We start from the raw sequence: 27,153 nt of genomic DNA, 5'->3' as shown, positions 1-27,153 counted from the left end.
CTTTGCCATGATAATCCATCGACCTGACAGGTGTGGCATATCAAGAAGCCGAATAAACCGAATGATCCTCACACAGGTGCACCTTGTGCTGGGGACAATAAAAGGCCATTCTAAAATTAGCAATTTTGTCACACAACATAATGCCACAGATGTCTCAAGTTTGAGGGAGTGTGCAAGCTGTTGCCATAGAATTGAATGTTAATTTCCCTAACATAGACCGCCTCCAACATTGTTTTGGAGAATTTGGCAGTACGTCCAACTGGCCTCACAACCACGGACCACGTGTACCCACGCCAGCCCAGGACCTCCACATCGGAATTCTTCACATGGGGGATTGTCTGAGACCAGCGACCCGGACAGCTGATGAAACTGTGGGTTTGCACAACCAAAGAATTTCTGCAAAAACTGTCAGAAACCATCTCAGGGAAGCTCATCTGCATGCTCGTCTTTCTCACCAGGGTCTTGACCGGACTGCAGTTCGGTGTCGTAACTGACAAATGCTCACCTTCGATGGCCGCTGGCACGCTGGAAAAGTGTGCTTTTCACAGATGAATCCCAGTTTCAGTTGTACCGGGCAAACAGTGTATGGTCTTTTGTGGGTAAGCGGTTTGCTGACGTCATTGTTGTGAACAGAGTGCCCCATGGTGGCAGTGGGGTTATGGTATGGGCAGGGACAACGAACACAATTGCTTTTTATTGATGGCAATTTGAATGCACAGAGGTACCTTATATGAACTGTAACTCAGTAAAATCTTTGAAATTGTTGCATGTTGCATTTATATTTTGTTCAATGTGTGTGTGTATATATATAAAGCTCAGAATTGGAATTATTTATTTTATACAGTCTTTTTTCTCTACTTTATCAAGGCATCCAATAATTCTGGACCCAACTGTAGCTTCCCATTAGATCATTTAAAAAAAATGTTGTGTTATGTTCGGGAGAACACTTCATCATAAATGGTCCCGATCATGAAGTGATTCATATGAGATTCTGAGGACCTTCTAAGCTTCATTAAGCTGATCGACAACACACTCTTCTATAAAAGAACACAATGTGAGCATCAGGCTGTGGTTGGAAACAGTGATCAAGGAGTGGTCAACTCTGGTCAATATGTCTTCTAAGGTAACCAATCAACTGCACCAAGAGGCAAAACCAGCACAACACATGTAGACAGACAGACAGAAGATTTATGAGGGGCTTCAGAGGGGTTGGCCAGACAGCAGACCTTTAATCCTCAGGATTATTTATTGAATAAAGAGAAACTGGGGACAAGTTTGTATAATTAGTTACTGCTGCCCACATTGGGATGACAAGATTTAACATTTGTTGCAATGAACAAAAATTGTGTGTATAGAAACAAAGGAGCAAAAAGTCTATGGTCAGAGTTTGTCCATTACCCCACACTGGTGTATCACATTAGTGTCTCTTATGGTTTTGCATAGCTGTCTGTATCTATGTAGAGTTGTAGTCAAACATCTTATCTCTGTACAGAGTCCTATAGATCCCAAATGATGAATTCAATGTTTCATGTTTAAGTCGTTTTGTTAGGTGTCACAACAGTAAGCGTCATCAAAATAAAAGGCAGGCCAAATCATAAAATACAGAATCCTCTTTTAAATTTATTGCAAGTATTCCGTATTCTATATACACCTGTGTTTATTTACACCACAGTAGTCAATCTCAGTCTTTCTTAGACTTTTGACGACTGTAAATGAAAGTCCTGATTTCTAAAGCAGGAGGATTAAAAAAGAAAATACATTTAGCCTAAATAACAAAGTAACTAAAAGGATGGGACCGACTAACACATTTCGTTGTCGATACAACAGGAACAAGTTGATTTACAAAACAGGAAAAAAATAAATACTATCGACCAGTAACGTTCTATCAACTACAAGCATTTTAAAAATAAGTCTTTGTCCAGACATACAACTGACCTTTAACATATAACATGACTTCCATATGTTGGCAGAAATTACGTGTATTTTGACTGATGTCTTGTATAATCTCTGAAGTGACCATGATTTCATATTATCATTATTTGTCTATATCAATCTTTGCCTCTGGTTCTTTTCATTCTACATCATTAAAGGAGTCACACACCAGGCATATCTTTGTTTGCTCTAGTTGAGTTCATGACTGTAGTCATGGGAGAAGTGCCAATTGTAGGAGCATACATGAAAAGATTGAGAAACAACACACATTTACTGGGTACAACAGACTAATAAAAATAGTGTTTTCAATTACCCAAATAAAAATATGCAATCACCTTTTCACCAGTTCTAGCTTATATCTCTTATAAGGGAAGCGTCTGAATGAGAACCACTATGTCAGAAGGTTTCTTGTTTCTTAGCTTTCGTTGCAGGTACATTTTTCCACACACCTTTCCCAGACAAACGGCAAACCACATCCAAATATTTCCAGGTCAAAGTGTGTGTTGTACATGCCAGAGTTAGAGAGGATATCAATACACACTTCCTCTACAGAACACACTGTCAGCTTATTGACCTGTCAACTGCCTATGACCTCACCGTTATGTCGACCCGTATCCATGGATATGGTGGTGATGTATTCAAGTTTAATGCCGAGCAACACAATGTCTTTCATGTAAGTATTGAATGTTTTCTGCCCTTTGTCATGTTGATTGACGAATCTGGCCAGCAACTCACCGAGTATGTTTTCAAAATAGCCACAGAAAAAGAATCACATCTTCTGAATTTCTGTAGAATTTTTTTTTTGCACAAAAACTAAAGCATGTAAAGGTCGACAGGATAAAGGTCAACAAGATTTCTACTTGAAGCAGAAAAAAGAAGAAAACATCCTTCAAGCACCAAGATGTATAATACACTATCAAAACAGGACATTTTAAAAATGGGAGTCTCTTGATAAAATCACTTCTGTCCCTCCTGCAAAAGCATTGGCTTTTAAACTTGTATTTAGTTGTCCTAATAAGACTCCTAAAAACTCAATGGTTAATGCTTGTCTCCACCTTGTTTTGCTCATCCTCATGATGTTTGCCCATAGGCACAGTAACTGCAAAGACATCCCCACTCCCTCTGAGTCCAATGTCCAATGTCCAATGTCCAATGTCCAATGTCCAATGCTTGAGGCATTCATGGATCACCCACTAATCTCACGAGACTGCACTGCCATACTGTATATATAGCTTAAAAAATATAAATATAGATGTATCTAAAGTCCCACCTTATCACTGTCCTTTTTTCTATAACTTCTTCATCGTTCCTATGAAGAAATCCCTTTTAGCTGCTCTCATTCCACTCTGGCATGATGCTGACGCTGTGCACCGCGTGGTACTGATGAGGCGACAGCGTACGCGGGATCCCGTGTGAGTACAGGTACTCGCTGCCTTGGAGACCTGCAGTGGGTGACTGGATGCCTGCCCCGGGGCTGCACTGGCGGCCCAGAGTCTGATGGGCCATGGCGCCCTGGTACATGGCGTGGTGGGCGTCACCCAGCTGCGGAGAGGCGTGGCCTGCCACCCCACTCAGTCTGGACACCAGGGGCCCCGAGGTGAAGTGGGCGGAGAAGTGCTGGTAGGGCAGCCGCTCTATTGGCTGCATGGTGGTGACGGAGCAGCTGCCGTAGGGTGAGACACCAGCCCAGGTGTTGCAGCTGATGTCCTCCAGGCTGGGGACGGGCTCGGTCCCCTGGGAGGCGCTAGCGTACATACAGGCCTGCCTCTGGCTGGACTCGGTCCTGTAGGGCCCCCCGGGCAGGCCCAGGCTCTGTGGGTAGCTGACGGGACGGTAGTAATGGTCATCCTCGCTGGAGGAACTCTCCAGGTAAGCCTTCTTGTAGGTGTGCTCTCCTGAGTGACAGTCATCCTCCACTATGGACCGAAAGGAAAGAGTTACAGTTACAGTATGTATACATACTGTAGACTCCTATCAGCTGAACAAAACATTGTACATATTTTTACTTTAGTAATCAACTATGCTTCCCTTTTTTCATGCTTCCTAACAATCAACCCCATCTCATATATCATGATAGCCTGGCCCACCTTTTCTCTTGATGCAGTGGTAGTCCTGGCTGTGCTCGTGTGGGAGAGGGTAGGAGCCAGACTGGGGCAGGAGATCCTGTGAGGTGCTGGTGGCCCCATTCTCACACTGGGTGTACTGGGAGGCCAGGCCACTGGGGTTGGCAATACCCTGCACCTCCCCACTGAACGGGCTCTGGCTGGTGCCCACCCTCTGGCGCACCGTACTGCGAGGGACCACCGGGTACTCCTTAGTGCTGCCGACATACATACAGAGACAGGGTTAGGAAATGATGATAACATTTACTGTACTGTATGCTTCTTCAACTAATATTACCACCACTAATAGTACTACTACTACTACTACTATCATTGCCATTAGTATTTAATCATCACCTAAGTATCCTAGATCAATAATTATCCTCGTCATAGTATTTGTTCATTTATTTGCATTCATAATGCATTTTCACATGCAAAAGAAGAAGATAAATGTATTACTTGACAGCCTGGTATCAATTTGAGGACTGCGTCTGACCTCAGTCATTAACCATGGCTGACTTATATACACACTCTTTCGTCCAATGATCGGACACTATAACCCTTCTCAATGCTAACAAACCACACTGACCATCAATGAGACAAACCCACTTAGGATTCACAGAGGGACAACAATGTTCCAGAGGATCAGTTTCTAGTGGAAAGACAGGGATTTATTCCAGTCACATTAATCTAGAGGATCCATGAATGGACCATTCTTGCCTCTTCTGTTGCTTTGATTTCTTTGACTGTTACCTTTGAACCAGTGACCTGGTTTTGCAATAAGCTCTCCCTTGGAAATACTAACCAAGACCAGATGTGCTGGGCTTACTGTACTTGGCAAGACAGGACAGTGGCATTTAGGAGTGATAGTCTGGTTTGGCCTTTGGCCAATTAAAATCAATTTACAAATGTCTATAAAAAAATATCTATTGCACTTACGTATTATCTTGTGACATGAACCAACTTAATCAATGTCTGACTTAGATCATCCAAAATTAAATTTGCAATATCAATTTGTTAAAACAGTCCTGCTGGCTTACTAGAGAGAATGTTCTGTTCTCCCATTCAACAATTAATGGGAGGCAAAGTTTGACTGCAGCATTGGAAAACAAGGCTCCTTCCCATGTTTCACTGATTTCGGAATGCTCTGTTTGAAAGGCCATTGCAACACCTTAAATTGGCGATCTGGGCAAGTCTCAAACCAGATTTACTCCTTTGAAAATGTGTGGACGCATGCGTAAAGCACTCATCTGGAATGAATAAAGGGGAGGGACATGTGGTTGATGCCACTGCTGAACCAGCCATATCACCAATGCACAGATGACTGGTCGGAATATTGGGTAAAGATGGATTTCACTGGTTCAAGAAGGCCCTGCCAGATAAGCCATAAAAGCCCTGGGACATAGAGACTGGCCTCTGCTCAAGAACTACACTTAAATCACAGCTGGGGAGAGAGGAGCAGGGGGCGGTGGGGCTCACTGAAAATAACACTCATATCTGGTTTGCATTTCACTGACTGAAGGATTACAACGGTGCTTGTGAAGTGACACTGATTACAATGTTAGTAATCCTTATCTACTGTAATATTGGTTACATTGTCTAATGTCTGTTTCCAGTTTATCATCTTACAGTATAGTGTGCTAAACAACTGCTAATGATGGTAATTCTGGATTATTTCTAGTAGGCTGAGATAGAAAAGATAGGCAACTGAACCAAAGCTTGGCCATTGGCTGTGTGTCTGTTTGAGACTGTGATAGGTTTCTACAGATGTAGGTTCCTAATTTGACCAGTATTGTCATAGAAAGAAAATCGTGCAGCAAGAGGATTTGAACGTTTAGTCCATAAAGTTGCTTGATCGGTGGTTGGGCTATTAGCTGGACAAAATAGGCTATATGACAAGTGCAATGTTGTTAATATAACTGTGTTAGTGCAGGTTTTCAGTGAATTTAAGTAAATCACAAAGCTCATATGCATTCCCTGTGGCGCAGGAAACTTCTCAACAACAAAAGTGTGATCTAATTAAGATCCTAGTTCTGTACCTTTGCATTCTGGACATCCGATGGAGCTCCATGTCATCACTCCCACGGAAGCCTTTTGCAAATGGGTTGTTCTCTATCTTCAACTGGGTTATCTGTAAAACAGCATGCAGATGTGTAGGTTGTTACACCATTCAACCGTCAGTTACAACAATATGTAAAAAGATAACTTAATATCACAATGCTATACTTGGGTTTCCTTTCCTCTATATTCTGTGTGGACTTGTTGTGTCCTTTGAGGCCTATAGCAGGATATGTTCACTTAAAACTAGCGTGTTTACCCTCCCATGTGGAACATCAGCCTCGTGATGCTTTTGGGAGGAGACACTTTCCATAGGTCCACGTGCGCTGTGGTCAGTCTCGTGACAAACTGAACCTGTCAAATAAGCACCTGGGGAGAAACCTCACAAAACCTGTGGTTTGAAGTCTGCTATTTAACAGTGTTGGGGAAGCTACTCTGGAAATCTAGTTTACCAAGCTGCCAATTACTTCACATTGGAAGAAGTTAAACTACACTAAAGCTACCCTCTAGAAAATACAGTTAACTTAACTAAAGTTACTTTGAAAAAGTAGTTCACTACATCCAAACTACATGGTGAAAAAAAAATCAGAAATGCCATATACGACAAATTGCAAGAACCAGTCACATTGGGGTCATATGTTCACAAAATGTGTCATTTACCCTATTAAAACACAAAACAATGTTTCAAGTGATAATTAGACAGGTCTGATGGCAAATAAAGAATGCAAAGTATTGCCTACTTCACCCATATTTTATTTTTGAAAAACAAACTAGCCTGTAGTTCCGGTAGTTAGCTACATGGCAAAGAAGTAATTAACTACTGAAAACGCTACCTAGATTTGAATTTAGTTAAACCACCACCAATTAACACAAAATGTAGTCAAATGACTAGTTGAACTACATGTAGTTTACTCAACACTGCTATTTAAAGTACTTGGATGATAGGCCTACAGTACTACTTGGTTGATGTGCTCCTGTTTTAGTATTACCATTTAGATGAATTGACCATGTGCTCAGTGTAAGCACACAATTTTATCCCGAAAAACAACATTCATTCATTCATTCTGAATATGAACACTTTCTATCATAAAAGTATAGCTGGACCACACAACTCTATAAATATTAGAGTGGATCAGGCTACAACTCTAAAGTTGACGCCAAAAATGTCATTTTCCATGGACTGTCCCCATAGGAAAGCCCTTTAAGGGTTCCAAGTAGAACACTTCCGTGTTCCATGTATAACCCCCTGTGGAAAAGGTTATACCTGGAACCCTGGTATATACCTGGGTTCTACGAACGGTTATCATAAGGGGACAAGCCGAAGAACCATTTTAGGTTCTAGATAGCACCTTTTTTTCTAAGTGTAGTAACGACTCCGAGGTTAAACAGAATGCAGGGATCACCCTCTCGCAATGGCGCGCTGTTTCTGGCAGGTAGGCCCTAATTAGTTGGCGGGTCGAGTGCTTACCGCCTCACAACAAGAATGGATTTTTGTCCACGCACTGGCTCTCACTTTCTACGAAACCTTGTACTTCTCTTGTTGAGAAAAAAACACGTTTTTAGCTTCTCGTTAATGTATGGTGCGTTTTGGCACCGTGTAGATTTTCATTGAGAAGCAAATGTAGAGAATAAAGTGTGGACAATAAAGAAGTTAAGGGAATTCAATCTTTCAAAAAAAAAAAGAATAATCGTTTTCCAACAACATAATGATTCTCAATGTTAGTTATCTATTTAAAAAGCACTAATTTTATAAATAACTGTTGGTGGTACAAAATGTTTGCAAAAATAACTTGTAACACACCCTCAACAAAAATAGCATATCCAAACGCCGAAGTAATCGCTTAGGCCTACCATGCCTATTTAATTGCAAGCCTAATATGCAGGATAATTCAGGTGAAATATTACATTAGGCGGGCAATGATATCATAGAAAAATGCAAATGTTAATGAAACGAAACCTAATTCACTAATGAAACTTTGATGAAAAGTTTCTATTACTGAGCGTCAATCAGGTTGCATCACTTATCACTTGGACGAATTCCTACCAGACTATACAAATGTAAGACTATTTCCAAACGTATATTATAAATATTGAATAGTGTGCTGTTGGTTGTATCAAAGAAAGCGCCCTGAATTAACACTGATAGTATGAAAGAATTAGACAAGCCTGGTGTAACAGAGTTTTCAAACAATTCTGGAAACATTTATAGGCCTATACACCCCGTTAAATACAAAGCAAGTTGTTACCAACTCGTTAGATATACTTGTCTTTACCACAGATAGCAACCATAGCAACCATGACAAACATTCATTCATAATACAGTAGGACACTGCATTTGTTTATATCATGCATTGCATGTGATATTTGGCTTTGGTATTTACTATAATGCAATTATAATTCGTTAGAGGTAGTCAATTAGCTGGTACAATTATACGTTCAGATTCAACATGCCTAGGACAAAAGCTTTTCTGTAGCCTATTTGCCTACTGATTTGAGAACAGAAGATGTGAAAACGCGAGTTGTTTTCAAAATAGCTTACGAAGAAGGACATTGCTATATTTGTTCAATTCAAGCCTATAGTATGGTCAAGTTTGACCGTTTTGACGGCAGATGGCTGCGTCTGCTCATGCGCGTTAGCGCCCTTTCCCCAAAATGCATGGCATGATTACGTTCTCTCGTTTAATTGGCAGATGTAACCTTCTTGGATTATGTATTCGATGAAAAAGTTACGGTAATCAGACATCTATCTGGAAGTCTGGCAGGCTCTGGTAATAATAATTAGCCCATGTTGCATTCTCAGGTCCCCTCAATAAACTCCCTGAATATAATGAATGGTTTCTCCAGAGTTTCAGTCATTTGAATTTCCTGTTTCTCAGAGTCTTTGGGAATTCGGATTGGCTCAGGACACATTAAGGGTCCTCGCCCCCTTGCATATTCCCTCTGTTCCACACTAAAATCTGACTCCGACATAGTTAAAAACGGATGTTAAACAGACGCAGAAACGATAGGACAGCACTCCTAAGATTATGAGTCGTCAGAATTTGAGAAAAACGAATTCATTAATATTATTTCGATGTCTTCTCTAAACGCTTCAAATCGCAATCAAAATAAAGTGCATTCAACAAGTGGATGTAAATGTTTTCAAGTTCACATAGAAAAATATCACAATGAATATATGTATGCCTTGGTATGGTAGTGTACACGAAAGAAAATATACTCATGTTTTAATCTAGAATTGACTTTAAAGTATAAGTATAACTAAAATTATAATACTTGCAAGCTCGAGTCCATGCGTAATAGTCTATGTGCCTGTGAATGATCACATTTCAATAAGAAACAAAAATAAATGCATACATTAATTAATTGTTTATGATTAAAATAATCACAATATGGACTATTTCGACATTTACTGCAGCTTCAGAATCGTATGGGGCACATTGGTGACAATAAAACAAGCGGTTGCTTTATTTCTTACAGGATATAGGCTACTACATTTTCTCTAGTAATATACAATAGCTTATCAATAAAGCTCAAACATAATAAAGAACATACACTCACAGGCCTGTAATACGGGGTGGCAGGGTATCCTAGTGGTTAGAGCGTTGGACGAGTAACCGAAAGGTTGCAAGTTCGAATCCCCGACCTGACAAGGTACAAATCTGTCGTTCTGCCCCTGAACAAGACAGTTAACCCACTGTTCCTAGGCCGTCATTGAAAATAAGAATTTTTTTCTTAACTGACTTGCCTAGTAAAATAAAATACAACTTTCAAAATGTATGTATGAGGAGTATCTGTAATTCGTATCATTGAGTTTAAAGTTTAATGAAACAGGACCAGTTACTGAAATTACCATAAGTCTCTCGTGCCTTATCCAATATTTTGGACATTCGGTTTCCCCGGCCCACAGGACAGCTTACTCTGCCAATGACTGAATATGATATCGGTGATTATCAGACGTGGGTCTTATGTTCTGCCACTGCTCATGGGGACATATAATTACATCAGACTCCATTTCTTGCGAAAGGATACACCCTATTCGTTTTATTATTCAAGCTTTGATAATGAGCTCATTCGTCGGCTATACGTTTTACCGGCAGGTCTTTAGCAGCAATAAAGGCTACAGCATGAGCAACTTTCTGATGCAATGAACTGTTTTCGATTATTCCATGAATTCTTTTCCTAAGTGTTGTGACGTTGTGTCACTTTCAATTGACAAGGCGATGCAAAACGCGTTTTTTCTCTATGCTTATAAGTCAAAAAGTTTGTATTAGTTATAAACTCTGTGTAATTAATTACTAATCTATGATACACTGACAAATTCACAACAATTTACGCTATTCACACACGTACAATACAATTACTTAAATATGTCCAAAACCGAAGACTTACCTTATGGTTCTGGTAGGACGTAACCGCAATGAAGGCAGTCTCTGGGAAGACGTGGGTACAAAACGCCGTGTTCTTGGAGCCAAAGCCGTTATTTTCATCCGCTTTTACGATGTGAATCCTGGGTTGGTATTTATGCATGGAGTTCAGGATAATCTGAAGAGAGAAATGTATGCCTATTTGTATTTTGACCATTTCTGTTTTCTCCTGACAAATAGGACACCCTGACGCATAAACTCACCAAAACACAAAGTCGGATATTATCAAAATCACATTCAGATAAATCTAAACCAGTGTTTTTTTTCTTGAGTTTGCCCTAGTACTACACAACTGATTCTACAAATCAACTCATCAACAAACCTTTGATTAGTGGAATCAATCCGGTGTGTAGTGCCGGGGGTCCCCAGCACCAAGAATAAGAAACATAGTTCTAAACCCATTCAAAAAATTCAGATAAACTCAAAATACTATTGCTAGTGCTTTGAATAAAACATACAAATATACTAAACAAAAAATATAAACTCAATGACTGAGTTACAGTTCATATAAGGAAATCAGCCAATTGAAATACATTCATTCGGCAGTAATCTATGGATTTCACATGACTGGGAATACAGATATGCATCTGTTGGTCACAGATACCTTAAAAAACAAGGTAGGTGTGTGGATCAGAAAACTAGACAGTACTGTATCTGCCTTACGCAGCGTGACACATCTTCTCATAGAGTTGATCAGGCTATTGATTGTGGCCTGTGGAATTTTGTCCCACTCCTCTTCAACAGCTGTGCGAAGTTGATGGATATTTGGTGTGAACTGGAGCACGCTGATGTACACGTCAATCCAGAGCATCCCAAACATGCTCGATGGGTGACATGTCTGGTGAGGATGCAGACCTTGGAAGAATTGGGACATTTTCAGCTTCCAGGAATTGTATACAGATCCTTGCCATATGAGGATGTGCATTATCATACTGAAACATGAGGTGATGGTGGCAGATGAATGGCACAACAATGGGCCTCAGGATCTGATCACGTTATCTCTGTGCATTCAAATTGACATCGATAAAATACAATTGTGTTCATTGTCCATAGCTTATGCCTGCCCACACCATAACCCCACCACCACCACCATGGGGTACCCGGTTCACAACGTTGATATCAGCAAACTGCTCGCTCACACGATGCCATACGGTTTTTAATGGCTGTTTGGATGTACTGCCAAATTCTCTAAAATGACATTGGTGGCGGCTTATGGTAGAGAAATTAACAATTCTCTGGCAAAAGCTCTGGTGGACATTTCTGCAGTCAGCATGCCAATTGCACACACATTTTAGAGTGGACTTTTATTGTCCCTAGCACAAGGTGCACCTGTTTAATGATCATGCTGTTTAAGCAGCTTCTTGATATGCCACAACTATCAGGTGGATGGATTATTTTGGCAAAAGAGAAATGCTCATTAATAGGGATATTAACACATTTGTACACAGAATGAGAGAAATCCGCATTTTGTGAGTATGGAACATTTTTATGATCTTTTATTCCAGCTCATGAAACATGGGACCAACACTTTACATGTTGCATTTATATTTTTGTTCAGTGTATATAAAACACACAAAATATTTATTAAAACCAAGAATACTCATATAGCAATTCACTTTACCTTTATTTAACTAGGCAAGTCAGTTAAGAACACATTCTTATTTACAATGGCGGCCTACCCTGGCAATTGTGTGCCACCCTATGGGACTCCCAATCACATCCGGATGTGATGCAGTCTGGATATGAACCAGCGACTGCAGCAACACCTCTTGCACTAAGATGCTGCGCCTCCTAGACCGCTGCGCCTCCTAGACCGCTGCGCCTCCTAGACCGCTGCGCCTCCTAGACCGCTGCGCCTCCTAGACCGCTGCGCCTCCTAGACCGCTGCGCCTCCTAGACCGCTGCGCCTCCTAGACCGCTGCGCCTCCTAGACCGCTGCGCCTCCTAGACCGCTGCGCCTCCTAGACCGCTGCGCCTCCTAGACCGCTGCGCCTCCTAGACCGCTGCGCCAATCGGGAGCCCAAGATACAGTATATGGACATCTGACCATATAATTTAAAGTACAGTCAAAATCGAAATGTGAGCATAGCTTATATGTAACTCTACAAACACCTCACTGAAGGGCATGACAGTAATATATTCAGTAATACATTACAATGCTCTTTACATCCCATGAAAATGCACACGTCAGAAAAGATGAGTTCCCATTGTAACACGTAAACATCTCCTCTTTCCCTGCATTTGCCCCGAATCCTCCGGTCTAGTAACACTAAGTGATGTCTACTACCATTGGCGACGTTAAGACGCGGTCCACCCAGCTGAACTTGAGCCCTGAACTCTTCTCATGAGGCCATCTCATCCGCAGGCTTTAGTCTAATTGGTCTGACATACTGTGGAGTCATGGGCATCAACCATGAACAATCTAATGATTTTTAATTTCATTAAATCCACTTACATTTGCAGATAACAAAACAGTTTTTTTCCCTCCATTGCCCCCTCAGGAACCCCCTGCACCCCTGCCTCTGGGCATTCCACCTATTTCTTATCTGTAGGGTTGTTTAAGTACTTTCCTTTCAATTGCCATGCTGCAGAGAAAAGGGAGAGGATGCCCTGACCTCCTAGACTGCTGGGGAATTACAAAGACATGAACTCGGTGGATTCTCACAGCTGATTGAACAGTTCACCCTCAGAATAGAGAGTAAATAGTGATCCACTGAATTTTCCAAAAGCACTTTGATAGTAGGTTAGTGTACAATGCATTTGATTGTCTTCGAAACCAAAAAGGGGTGAATGTACTAACAGCCAACACTGGAAATACATTATGACTCACATTGACGTTACCCATTAAAAATACAATGGGTCAAAGCTGAAGTAATTTTGAAGTATTTTAAAACACTGAATTAGATAAAAGCTGTGGGAGAAAACAGAATGTATGCTCACATTCACCAATCCCACCACAAAGCCTTCAGAGGAAGTTGGTTAGGGACTTGTAAATAATTTATGAACAACAGCCTATATCACCGCAAATGTAAAAGTTATCTGTCTTACAGATTCACTATGATACAAACCATGGGGATGCTTTGATTTAACACATGTAGATGGCTGCAACCTTGTTTTCTAACTCCTGAAGACATCGATGTGCCATGTGACCTACACCAAGAGTCTTGTGTTCATTTTCTACAGACAACAACATGAACCAGACAGGGTTGGTGTTCCCTTCGTGTCTGTCAGTCTGTGAACAGGTGACCACAGAGCATAGCAGACCACCCACTAGGCCTCCAACACACGCCTGGTCTCCCTGCCCAGTTGCCCTTGCTCTCCGCATCTCCATCCCCCCCCCCCCCGACTCTGTATGATAGTATTTAATGATAGTGAGGGATCAGCCTGGGTCCCCAGCGGCTGCCCTCTGCTTTCAAGTTCCTCCACATCAGAGGGCTTTCTGAAGCCTTTGGATTAACAGGCTTTGTACACCATCATCTATTGCTCATCTCACACTGCCATTGGAACATAAACAGTGGGATATCCAGACTCCACCCTCCTGGCTAAAACATGTGTGGGGAGGACTGGACGAGTGCACCAGCAAATTGGGGGAGAAGATGAATAACATTGAGAAATGTTTCGCAAGTTGAGATGGAGATCAAAGCCCTAGCTGAGGCTTGTGATAAAACGTAGGCCATAAACTGAAAATGGGTAATCATATGTTAATATGCATACTATTGGTATCAACGCCTCAATTAGCAACCTAACCCAAATAACTGAGATTATACCATCTATATGATTGAGAGTAAACAAACATCATATATATATATATATATATTTAAATATAGTCAATAAGATGTACTGTAAACTTTAACAATAACAAAATTAACTATAAAAATCAAACTAAATATCAGAAATCCCTTCAATAAACTCGCATTCACACTCAATTACAAACATACACAGTCATAAAAACATTAATTTCAACCTTCTGAAACCTACAGGAGCCACTGGTTTATCCCAGCATGCTCTCTGGCTGGGGAGGGGAGGTCCTGCTCTGTTCTGCCTAATTATCAAACAATTGTAAAGAATTGTACTGTTTCCTCCTAACTGTCTACAACCTACCTCACTGACATGTTTCAACTCCATGTATGATGCTAGTAATTATAAATTGCCTCAAAGTTATTTCAACCAGCTGGACAAACAAGCTGATAGAATCGTTTTTTTGGCCTAGCACCAGTATTTAATTTATGAATCCTATGGAACTTTCTGAGCACGAAAGAGGGCATGCCAGGAACCACTGCAACCAATTAAAAATGCATTCTGGCCCGAAATTTACAACACTGCTCACAATCCAACTGAACTGAGCTCCAATTTCATTCTACCAGCTGGGATTTGGCAAGGCAACAATCACTATAAATTCTCACACACTGCCAAAGGAGTCATGTGATCGGGCAGAAGATAGATAGTGCCGTGTGTGCTGTAGGTGCTTTGGTCAATGGTTAAAGAGAGTACAATCTGTCCTATTGCTGACTTCAAAATCACACGCATTGTGCTGTAGATTTGCAGTGAGCCAATACTTTTATACATGCAAACAATGCAAAATGGTTTCCAATCAACATACTCCCTACTACGGCTATCATCAATCAAATCAAATTTATTTATATAGCCCTTTGTACATCAGCTGATATCTCAAAGTGGTGTACAGAAACCCAGCCTAAAACCCCAAACAGCAAGCAATGCAGGTGTAGAAGCACAATGATGACAAATTGCTGTTAAATCTGTGACCATATGATTATGTGCTGACCTTTATAGTGTTATGGTTTGCATCCAGTTTGATATTTGCTTATAGCAGAAAGAATAGGCTCAACCAATTGCAATTCTAATCAGCTTCATACATGTAGAAGCAACAAGCAGGTGACCAATATTGACACTTTCCTTCATGCCATAATTCAAGAGATGGATAGAGTAAGTTTATCACTTAACTTTCTAGAATTGTTGTAGTCCTCTCACTTTTCTTATTGCCTATTTTGTGCATAATCCACTTCCTTGTTTCAATTTCTTTAACAACCAATATTGTTCTTGTGATTGTCAATTAACAAAATATTAATAATTGCATAGGGCAGTTTGTATGTCCTATAAAGGATATAACTATTGTATCGTAATCAGTCATATCCTGTATTCTCTGTTTAGATGTCTAATTTGGACACAATGTCACCCAAACCTGGACCCGCATAAACCACATCTCTAGCCCCGAGCACAATTTTTAACATCGAAGAAAATCGATTATGTAAGTGATATTTGTGTTTGCTATATTGTTTCAGACATGGATCACAAAATCTAGGGTCTTGGGAGTTCATAATGAGAGCGTCGTTAAAAGGAAAGAAACGGATGCCATCTGACTTCTAATCTTTACTAATGCATGCAGATGTTGTGTTGATAATTATAAGCCACAGTATTCCTTTACGGAAATCATTATGCGCTTTACATACAGACCAACCCATAAAATATGAAGAGCCGTAAACATACATGTCCAAAAGGATCCAGGTGGTTGTTCGTCAGTTTCAGCTTCTGGAAAGAGACTAGCTGCCTCATCCAATGCGCCCCAGTCGCAGGAGAGTCCGGGTGAACGTAGAGCCTCCCGGGCATGGCAGGTTCGGCCTTCCCGGTCACAGACCTGAATCACACCACCAAAGTCAGCATTTAAAAAAATACTTTCCCTACTTCCCCACTGTTTCCCACTGCTAAAATATGAAGAGCCGTAAACATACATGTCCAAAAGGATCCAGGTGGTTGTTCGTCATTTTCAGCTGTTTACACTTTTAATCAGAAATACAGATTTAGCCTAATTTGTCGCTAAAGCTTCTTCGAAATAAATAAATTTAAGCTATTTGGTAGTAGGCCTAGGGTTTGTTCCAAAACTGGAGATTTTACCAAGGTTATCCCATTATAGGCCAATAGTTCGTGAAATTGAAGGTTCGACAAATGCCTTTAGTTTGTAGTTTTTAATTTTTAATACTGTCCACGTATCGCCTATTTGTGTTTAGCCTACTCTCACCCCAAAGTAATACGAATGGCACATTTTTGTGAAAAAGGCTATTGTGTGACAATAAATGCAAACTGAACACATGTTTTTATATAATATCCCACATTAAGCCTATAGTCTTGTGTCGTATGGCGTGCTATACGTTGTCCAACAACAAATAACCTGCAATTTGGCACAGGCGAACATTATTTTCTTAGTTGACAAAGAGTGGATTAGTTCCACAACATGCGCTGAACAGGTCATTATCAGCGTTATTTGCATGTGATTATACTCTTTAAAAACTCTCAATAGAAAACCACTGACCCCAAAAAGGCATTGTTGACCAGATGGACATGACAAATTGTGTTTAAGCTACGTTTCACGGACGGCAAAGAGAATGCCTCAGAGGTGTCAGAAGAGAGCTACACCCTCACCGTACGAAACATCAACGCTATATTAAATTCGCATAAAACACAAAATAGCCTAAGCCTCCATTCGGTAGTCAGCACAACTCCGCAGCACTTTCCAAGGATCCCCCAACTCAATTGCCTTACTCCACCCGAAAGCCATTTCTTCTTCTTCGGATTTGGTAAAATTGTATTTGAAACTACACTAGGCTGCACAGCATACAGCAAGCAACATGTTTATACATTTGAGACATAAGGAATAGTTTGCTAAAGATTGCCTACTAGGCCTACGAAATGCATGGGAAAAGAATTTGAGGCATAAACCTTACAAATTCAATAAAACATGTTTTTAGTCCCAAGACTAATTATGAATCTCATTCCATAGCGTGAAGTATTAGGCAATTTATTGACATAAACTGGATATATTCTTATAGGCCTACTGGGATAATTTATTGCACATTGACTAGTTTCCATATATCGATGTATGCAATAGTAGTAGCCTGGGGGAATAGGTCCATATGCTACTGAACTGCACGGTGCTGCTATTAAAACTAGCAAACAGAAAACGCCTCATTATAGGGTTGTGAAACATCCTGGAGCAGAAAATACGTATCAGAATGTGTTCACGTGATCATGTTGCATACAGGTAGTTGCGATACGGCTTTGGAAATAGCCTGGAACGATCCAAGAGGCACTTGTTTTGAAAAAGTCCTACATACCATTTATTATCGGCGAACTTGTAGCGATGGTCGTCCGCAGGCACGACATCCATCAGGAGTATGTATTTTGTTTTCGGGTTCAATCCAGTGACCTTCACTTTGAAGCTGGGAAACATTCTTCTGCAAATGAAGCACGATGAAATAGTTACGCAATGCAAGTGCAAATGTCTCCCATGAATAAAGTATGACTGCTATCATTGATTGAAGTAGCCATTTGCTTAAGGGAATGTAGGATTATTGACACATTTATGGAATAGTCGATATTGTTCAACTCTACATGATGTCCTGCCTGTCATATAAATTGATTACGGTTCCGAAATCATACTGTTAAAATCAATGAACTTCTACAACCTTGACACAGGCCTTGCATAGAAGCCCACAACTTGTTCCACATTTTGCAAGCTTAAACAAATATACGAATGACCTACACTCCACGTCTTTATGGGTGGGTGTAAACCACTGGTTCAAAATGAATATCAACGTCATACACACACACACAACCAAATGAAGCTTAGAACATCAATCAATAAAACAAAAGAAAACAAATGGAAACTAAAGTAGCCAAATATATATTTTGTTCGTTTCGAAGCGACTGCATACTTTTACGCATGCAACAAAAGAAAACAGGCTATTCTGCGAAGGAATGGGACTATTGTTTCTGGGTTTATGGAAGCGTATTTTGCATCAAATGCCCAACTAAAACCATGTGTGACGTGTGCACATATATATATAAAACGTCAGCAAATGGTATAGAAATTGCTAAAGAAAATAAGTCGGACGCTGAAGTGGCGATTTGTTTTACAAATCCTTTATTTAACTAGGCAAGTCAGTGAAGAACAAATTCTTATTTACAATTACGTCCTAGGAACAGTGGGGTTGCCTTGTTCAGTGGCAGAAGGACAGATTTTTTTTACCTTGAAAGGGATTCGAGGTATCAACATTTCCGTTACTGGCCAAAAGTTCTAACCACTAGGTTACCTGCCGCCCCGGATGATGGGAAGGAGTAAGGGCTGAGGAGGGATGGTTAATAAAGTCTTAAGACAAAAAGGGGGAATGAATGGACATAATATAAAGACGGATTTATGCAGACACGAGAAAAAAACATTAACCCAATACACCTAAGAAGGCTATTGAGACATCACTGAAATTAATAATAAATACCTAAAAGCCACAAGACGATTTGTTAACATGAGCAGAGACCACCGACCATTCATGCATATTGAAGTTCACGGGTACAAGAATATCTCAACCATATTCCTTGAGAGTTTCTAAACAGGCAAGTTTAGACGGAATTGCTAAACGGATTTTACACTCCGCCCCCCTGCTTTTTGTCTTGAAAAATCATTCGACAATGTTTTCAATATGGCAAACGTGACGAAAAACTAGGGTAGAATGAAAAAAATATCACGTATTCAACTTGGAAAAATACACCTCAAAAATAAAATGGATGGAGAATGTGAGAGGATTACAAGAATGGAGGTGATATAACGCGTAATATATGTCACGTGTTGTTTATTTGACTTGTATCTAGCCAAGGGTCTGTCTTAAAATGACTCTGCCTATATAGATGTATTTATGGCGCTCTTGGCCTATTGAGAAAAGTAGGCCTCCTTCCAGAAACGAATACAGCATTAATTTCACTATCACATTATTGAAAAGTAAAACCTCTCATCTCTGTGCTCATACATCAAACATAACATGGACTGATTCACTTTTTCAGACATAGAGCTGTCTAAATTAGTACCACTAAATGTTGACCATTTTTGTCAACAAATAATTATTCAAACATAACCTCACATGTATGCCTAAGCGTATGGCATACATGGATAATTAATATAATTAAAGCATACACACATGACATAACTAATTTCAGTAATATATTGGTGTATGTATATATTGACCATGGCAACAATATTTAAATCCTAAAATGTATCTGCATAGCCCATAATGCCCGTTTATGCAGGCGTTGCCCTCTTACCTTCCTGCTTTGGTGATAATCATCTCCGTCCCCACCTCGTGAAACTTCTCCCAGAGTTCCCTCTCGTGCAGGTACACTTTTATCCCCTCCATTCCCTTCACAATTAGACAAGTCAAACGAATATCAATATCACTTTTCCTTGCAGTTGACATCATTCTGCAAGCTTAATTAGCCCAATCATTTTACAACTATAATATATACTTCTCTATGTCATGTAATTCATACCGGGACAATGTTGTACTGTAGTATACATTCCATTATAGTTGAACTAAAACCTATAGATATTAATATCATATTAACCTACTATTCACATGTGGCAACTCTGAAGTAATACTATAGATAGGCATATAGGTCCAGAGCAACCTCTAGGCAGTGACTTGAGGCTGTCGACCTGAAGTGCATAGGTTCAAAATAGTAACGCTGACCTGTTGAATATATGTCGTCTGGGAGGATGGAGATTTGCCCGACGTTCCATTTGGTTTATCTGCTTTACTCTCGGAGTGTAATTCCTTTGACTCTGAACCGCTTGTTGAATTTTGGAGCCCAACGGTTTCATCCTGGTCCGCCATGTCTGGAGCTCCGGAGACCAAAGGCCTCAACTGTCAGATCTAAACAAAAACACATTTTAACGTCACATTCTCAGTCCTGAATACACCGATGCGCATTACTTTTTTTTCCCAATACATTTTTTGATGTGACATTAGTCAATTGAAATTCCAGTTCGACTGAAACGACTTGTAGGTCAAAATAAAATACCAATGACATACTCAACACACGCAGTCTTCATACTTTTAATACATTTCAGTTTGCGACTCTTTCATTGAAGAAAGATTGAGCGTGTCGTAACGATTCGCAACTGCTATACGTCTATGGATGTCATTATAATTGATATAATAACGAAGAAAATAAAGACAGCAATAATTGTAGCAGAAATGATTACAATAAGAAATAAGCATGTTGGCTACTAGAAATAACACACATAGCAATGGTGATACATGCTTAGCAAGGATACCACTCATAACGTGTCTAAACTCGATCATGTTGGCTTTGCTAGTAGACTATTTTTTAATACTAGGGAAGTCCGTTAAGAACAAACTTTTATTTACAATGACGGCCTACTGGGGAACAGTGGGTTAACTGCCTTGCTCAGGGGGCAGAAAGACCTTGTCAGTTCGGGGATTCGATCCAGCAACCTTTCGGTTACTGGCCCAACACTAAGCACTAGGCTACCTGCCGGCGTGATGTTTATTGTAGGGAATCTAGACAAATTATTACAAAAACCTTAAATTCGGGACAAAACCTATAGGCTATGTATTTCTTGGATGCTAGATGATGGTAACAACTACCACCACTACAAATAGTAAGATATATGTATTTGTATAAACAGAGAGCACGACGTATAGCCAAAATGGTCTAATGTACGGCTTCTGTATCTAAACGCGTCCCCAGCTCCTTGCAAAAACAGACGTGATGTTTTCCCCAATACCAGGGCCTAAACTGACATGACCTGCGATAACAATTACCATAATGAACCAATAACCACGATGACACCGGGTAGCCTACACCGTACAGTAAAAACTGATTTACCTTGTAACCAGAAACGTCACTTTCAATCTTGTGAAGCTATGGCACAGCCGAGGTAGTTACTTCAAAAAATGTTTGCTAAGAGTTTCCACCCAATTCAATGTATAATCCCAATGTGTAGCCAGAAAAGGCTATCCAGTATCTCCATGGATTGTCTCTATCTTCAGATTGACTGCGCCCTAGCGACCAAGACCATTCAAGAGTCTTGCAATGATGGCTAAAATAACGCGCGCGGTGTTACTTTATTGTACATCTTATAGTCGAGATGTTCGAGAAGCCTTCCGTGGTGATAGCACATAGCAGTATAGCAGTGTTCCAGAGGAGCAAGTCCGTCACCAAGCTTCTTTCCTCCCTCCTCTCTCTCTCTCCCTCCCTTCACACACCAACGATCCACAGTAGTACGCGTTACGAAGCGGAAGCGCTGAGTCTGTGACGAGCTAGTTTGGCTTGTCCTCTCTGCCTATCCAGTGCCTGAACAGGAATGGTCAGCCTCAAGTATAGTCTTCTTCAGGTCCACCCTCCCACGTCCCTCAACCCCCTCTAAAACCTCTCATTTACTGCTAAATCTGCTGGAGATATTTTCCCATTGCGCAAACTCAGTAACGTTTGCAATTGTGATTTTGTTTACAGAAATAACTCGTCACGATTAATTAAGAGACAAACACCGATAAAGGCATGTGTTACAATACATTCATCCTATTTAAAAAATATATATGTATACTTACAAATTTAGCCTAGGCTATATGGGTCATGCATCAGAGAAGTGAACATATAAACATTTTAATATAATTATATGGGCAGATCTGAGAACAATGGTCAACAAAAGCATATAAGAAAATAGGACTGCATGTGCAGTGTAGGCAACAATAAGTAAAAATATCCATGCAATGTGTGAATGAGCTGCGTCTGACCCTTCATCTCGCCTCGTCAACATTATTTGGAGCATTTAAGTGTGGGCCACGGCCGCATAACTTTACAATGAGTGAATAACCATTACAAGATAACACAACACAATTGTATAGGCCATCATTTCCATGACGATAGGCCTGCAATGTCAATTGAAGGCCAGATATCGTACATATCTGTATTTACGCGTGAATTCAAAATCACACCACATGGAAGATTCTCCATTGCGCGCAGGGAGGTTGACATACTGAGCTTGGTCGTTGAAGTCTCTGGCAGTCTACTGTATATAGGGAACACAAAATGACTGAATAATCCTCAATTCTAGTATTAAACAGACGTTATTATTATGTCGACAACGCAGACATTTCTGTTTTACGGCTTCATGATGGTGGGAATCCTCCACCGTGCACATGACATAAGGTTTGTTTCACCCGGGGCTATTATTCCAGTACGCAGGCGCCTTACCTCTGATAAAACCACATTTTGGCTTTCAGGCCATTTCCTATATGATTAAATTCAGTGAGGTGTGACACGTCGAACGGGAAGAACCGTGTGACAGAAACTATACAGAGCTGGTACTAAAGACACCTCACACGGCGTAGTATGACCCCATAGGCTGTTGGTCTATGTCCATTCAGTGGCACGATGTCAATAATTAGACTTCTAAGATGGCAGTTGTTCTTATGCCAATGACCATAACCCCTACCATAACCCCTGTAGCCCACCCTGCCCCACACGCACACCACATATGTGACGACTGACCGCTATGACTCATCATCACAAACAGCATTTCTATTCACGTGTCAAAATATTACACATCACCAAAGAAGAAAGTAGACCTACATCCAAAAGGACAATGTTTATAAATAAATAAACGACATTTAGACTAAATGAACTCATTAGCTTTAGGCCTAGGGGGAGACAAGTCCGTGCCAAATTTGATATCAAAATATCGGTTTATCTTGTCTGACGTTTGTGCCTGGTGCGTCTATGAATTTTTGCTCCTCAATGTGTGAAATGTTAGCCTATAGATATATATACCACATACACCAGCATGACAAACTGGACTGCGCTATATAGCAAACAATAACCCGTAGGCTCACACTGAAGATCATGGGAACCGCTTCTTTGCAATGATAAAATGCTAATCCAGCAAACTCATGATAAAGTATTGCCAAATTCTTGGCCACCGGGGGCCACACAAGAGCTCCTCAATATATGCACTGAACTCTTACGCACCAAAGCATTCCTCTTTCGATAATTTTGAGGAGGAAAATAAAGTAGCATATCTGAGTGAGTGAGATAGGCTGACCTAGCAAAACAGCTAAGGATTGTATGCGTCGAAAGAGAAAGACATTTTCAAAGGCTACATTTGGGTAAATCGTTGTATAGGTCTAATTGCTACTACTAATCAACTATTTTAGTCTTCCACAAACAAATAATACTCTAAATATGGAAGACCTTCGGGGAAGTGAGACTCAAGCGTTGAATGAAACATACATACTAAATAAATTAGCATACCTGAGGATATATAACATTAGGCTAGTCTGCTCAATGAATTATTCTGTAAAATAAATATGGACATAACGCAGGTAACAGCGGGAGTAATGCATTTAGGAAAAATAACATTTAGGGTTAAAGAGAGACTTTCCTAATACTAGAAGCGCAAATAGCCTATCACACAAAGCGGTGGACTTTTTTGTTGTTGTCAAAGACAATATTCCCATTTAAGTTCTTAGTTCTTAAGTGCATGTGCGTGAGACAAAACAAATAATCATTATTACCAACTCCTTAAATGAGACGTAGCTTTTGAGTTGTGTATATGGCTACATGACTATTTAAGGGTGATGCAGCTCACTGGATTGTGTCAACATTACACCGGACTGGTCACCGAAATGGATAGGCCTACTATGTAAACTCTCATAATGCATGGTTTAGCATGGTGGTGATATGGGGCTAATCCTAAAACAAATTGGGTCATTCCAGTTTGGTGCCGAATACACAAGCATGTTCACGATGTTGTTTTTTCACTCCAAAATATTAAACAAAACGTTCACTTCTTCGTAGGACATCTGACGCAACTGGTGGAACCATAATCTACTAGAATAACCATAGTCTTCCTCATCATAATCATCGGTATCATCATCGTCATCGTCATCATCGTCAACAACAGGTAAACATTTGCGTAACGGGAATCAACCCTTCATTTTTCCAAATAGGTATGAGGCTCCATTATCAATATGAAGACTGAAATCGTTTTACAGACCAAAAGTTATCGTTGAATGTTAATGGCAAATTATTGTAAATTGGGAAAATATAAAATTATCAGAGATTATAGCCTAATACTTAAACCAATTTACTTTCAACATAGACTTGCCTACATTTTGATTCCTGCTATGTAATGAAGTAAAAACGAAAAACAACAACAAAATACCAATCAATTTAGCTGTGTAGAGGGACTGCTTCTGTAAATCGTTTCAAAATGACTTTTGGACGTAAACTTTAGAAAGTCAAACTGTTATTAATTAACTTCATATTTTATTGCAATTAATGATAGACATTTAAACAACATGTACCTTTCTCTTGATTGTTCCATATCCATAGCCTAACGCATGAACAACACTAACGTTAGCGTGAAAATGTCTCACCATTACACCGCCAAGTCCAGAAACGCAAAAAGGTCGAGTAGATCAAAACCAAGGATAAAGTGTCAAACCTTTATTAGGTTGCCTTTATAGTTAGGCTCCTCTAAAGCCTGACTACGTTTGTAACAATAATGTTGTTATGTAACTCAGTCTTGTGTAGATAGCCTACAATCGATAATTATGAATTGTAATACAGGTACACTGTAAAAACGTATTATAGTTCGTCCAAACTAAGTAATTACATGTACCAGCATCGAGGTATTATAACAAGGAATTGAGCCGCATGGCACTGGAGCTTATCTTTCAAATTGATGTTAAAGCTGGAATCCTTAATTGAAACAATAACACTGCCTGTGTTTCGTGAAAAAAACATCTGAGGGATGGGCCTGGAGAAATGGAACAATTCTCAAATTCAAAGCGTGAGGACTGACCATCCATGATATAAACATTCGAGTTTTATCCATGTTTTGAGGCTAGAAAGTATTTGTTTACATTTACAAATGTTGAAATATAACAAGCGTATGGCTCTGATGGGGTACGACAGTTCAACTACGTTAATGAAGCCTTTATTTTTAAGCTACATTCTTCAACAGTCAATATCATTCATTTACAAGACCACACATTGATGCAGCAACTAAGGATTCTTTAATAGACAAATATGTAAGGGATTAGGAGAGAGCACTCTTTATTTTGACCTTAATTTTAAATAGGAAAATCCGTCAAGATCACATACTTATTTACGGTGACGGCATATCCCGGCCAGACCCGGACCAATTTTACGTAACCCTATGGGACTCCCAATGGATTCGAACCGGGACTGTCGTGACGCCTCTTGCACTGAGCTGCAGTGCTTTAGACCGCTGCGCCATGAGCAGCGGTCTAAATCCTCATTTCGAAAGTTTAATACAGTCGCCTACACTAGGATAATTTTATCATGATTAATTTGTATATGGCTATATTTTAGAATTAGTTTAAATACACTGTAATTCCGGTGTATTCATCGAAGTCTGTGTTTTTACAAATTTACATTTAAAATCTCTTTGCAATCCAAGGGTGCACGTGAACAAAACTGACAAATGAATGAATGGAAATGGAAAAGTACGACACGTGAATTATTATAACAATACTACTAAATTGTATTTGTCAGACGCCTTTCAAGACACTCAAGGACATTTTACATTAAAAGTAGGCTAACATCAAATGTAGTGAATCAATCAATAGTGAAGTATAAAATCAAGCGAAACAGGACCAGGCGAAACAGGACAGATCACATAGGGATACTGGGAATTAAGGCACAGAAGTGTGGGTAGGACAAAGTCAATCAGAGGCTTGTGCATAACACAATCTCAAAGATTTAGGGCTGGATTAAATTCTTATCGCGAAAGATTGCGTTAAAATGCAAAGGTAATTTCCGATTGAGCTGACACATGCAGCATACATGGAAATATTGCCTTTCAATTTCAATCGCGCTTTTACAATACTTCTGCGACGAGAAAACATATTTGTATTCATTAGTGAATAAAGAAACTGCCCCTAATTTGCACTTTCTTTTGCCCAATAATTGTGGTTATATGTTCATAGATATTGCCATAGTTCTACAACTTTTATATAACATGTAATTACTCATAAAACTGATCGGAAAACATTTTAACGTTAACATTAGCCTATACATCACATTTTTATCAAGGACGTTCATTATAGAGCTCGCCAGTTTGTAGTCTTACAAACCGGAAATTGGTTACCTCTGGTTAGTTCGGATAGAATCGGGTTTTGGATTAACGCCAACAACAAGGTCTGAGGTTAACAGGTTTAGGAGATCTTATACCTTTTGTTCTATGAGATAATATCAGTCAGTTAACCTGACCTTTATGAATCATGAAGCCTTTATGTGCTTTTTATTTATTGCATAGATGCTTCAAAATTCACAAAAAGCTAAATTAGTTTATGAAGATTATTTCATAGAACAAAACGTAAGATATACGATCTCCTAAACCTGTTTACCACAGACGTTATTATCAGCGTTTATCCAAAAACTCTATTAATTTCCCTATAGGCTTTGGCCAACAAGCTGTGCACTTTAAAACCGGAAAAATTCTCAAACATTTTGAGGAAAACGATTATCTAAAAAAAAAGTTAAGAAACTTAAATAGTTGAAGTGAGCAGTATTACATTCATATGAGTAATACAACTGCAGTTTTTTTGTGTAAGGTATACTTACGTTTAACTCCCCCAATAAGCCACACCTCCAATAATTTCCCAGTGTGCCTTGCCTTTTCAATTGAATTGCACAGTTACCACCCATGACTGCATTTGTTAGTGACAGAGATTTGGTTGTTCAATTCGTTCATCTTCAGTACTGAGACCTTCACCAAGTGAATTGCTAGGCAAATATTATCA

At 39.8% G+C, this 27,153-nt stretch overlaps 1 protein-coding gene across 3 annotated transcripts; it reads right to left on the bottom strand.

The window, feature by feature from the left end:
- Positions 1 to 999: 999 nt before the first annotated feature.
- LOC124006588 (T-box transcription factor TBX5-A-like) lies at positions 1,000 to 27,153 on the bottom strand. Of its 3 annotated transcripts, none has more exons than XM_046316621.1 (9): positions 26,975 to 27,153; positions 20,047 to 20,229; positions 19,622 to 19,716; positions 17,644 to 17,763; positions 16,022 to 16,169; positions 10,482 to 10,634; positions 6,074 to 6,165; positions 4,020 to 4,252; positions 1,000 to 3,848 (listed from the first exon to the last, which is right to left on the bottom strand). In XM_046316621.1, exons 2-9 carry the CDS (start codon positions 20,188 to 20,190, stop codon positions 3,259 to 3,261), a joined length of 1,575 nt encoding a protein of 524 aa, XP_046172577.1. In that variant the 5' UTR covers positions 20,191 to 20,229; positions 26,975 to 27,153; the 3' UTR covers positions 1,000 to 3,258. The 3 variants fall into 3 exon arrangements, with proteins under 3 accessions (XP_046172577.1, XP_046172576.1, XP_046172575.1); XM_046316620.1 differs by lacking the exon at positions 26,975 to 27,153 and adding an exon at positions 26,499 to 26,537; XM_046316619.1 differs by lacking the exon at positions 26,975 to 27,153 and adding an exon at positions 21,209 to 21,711 and having other exon boundaries at positions 1,001 to 3,848.

This window comes from Oncorhynchus gorbuscha, linkage group LG20, assembly GCF_021184085.1.
Source record: "Oncorhynchus gorbuscha isolate QuinsamMale2020 ecotype Even-year linkage group LG20, OgorEven_v1.0, whole genome shotgun sequence".
NCBI lineage: Eukaryota > Metazoa > Chordata > Actinopteri > Salmoniformes > Salmonidae > Oncorhynchus > Oncorhynchus gorbuscha.
The sequence above is the reverse complement of the archived record's forward strand: the minus strand, read 5'-3'. Positions and strand labels throughout refer to the sequence as shown.

Bases quoted from the DNA above. Each gene is read 5' to 3' on its own strand.
- LOC124006588 (XM_046316621.1), bottom strand. From the start codon at position 20,190: ATGGCGGACCAGGATGAAACCGTTGGGCTCCAAAATTCAACAAGCGGT. The intron at 19,717-20,046 runs GTCAGCGTTACT...CTAATTGTGAAG, and splicing joins AGACGACATATATTCAACAG to GGAATGGAGGGGATAAAAGT. The intron at 6,166-10,481 runs GTAAGTCTTCGG...GCTGTTTTACAG, and splicing joins CGTCCTACCAGAACCATAAG to ATAACCCAGTTGAAGATAGA.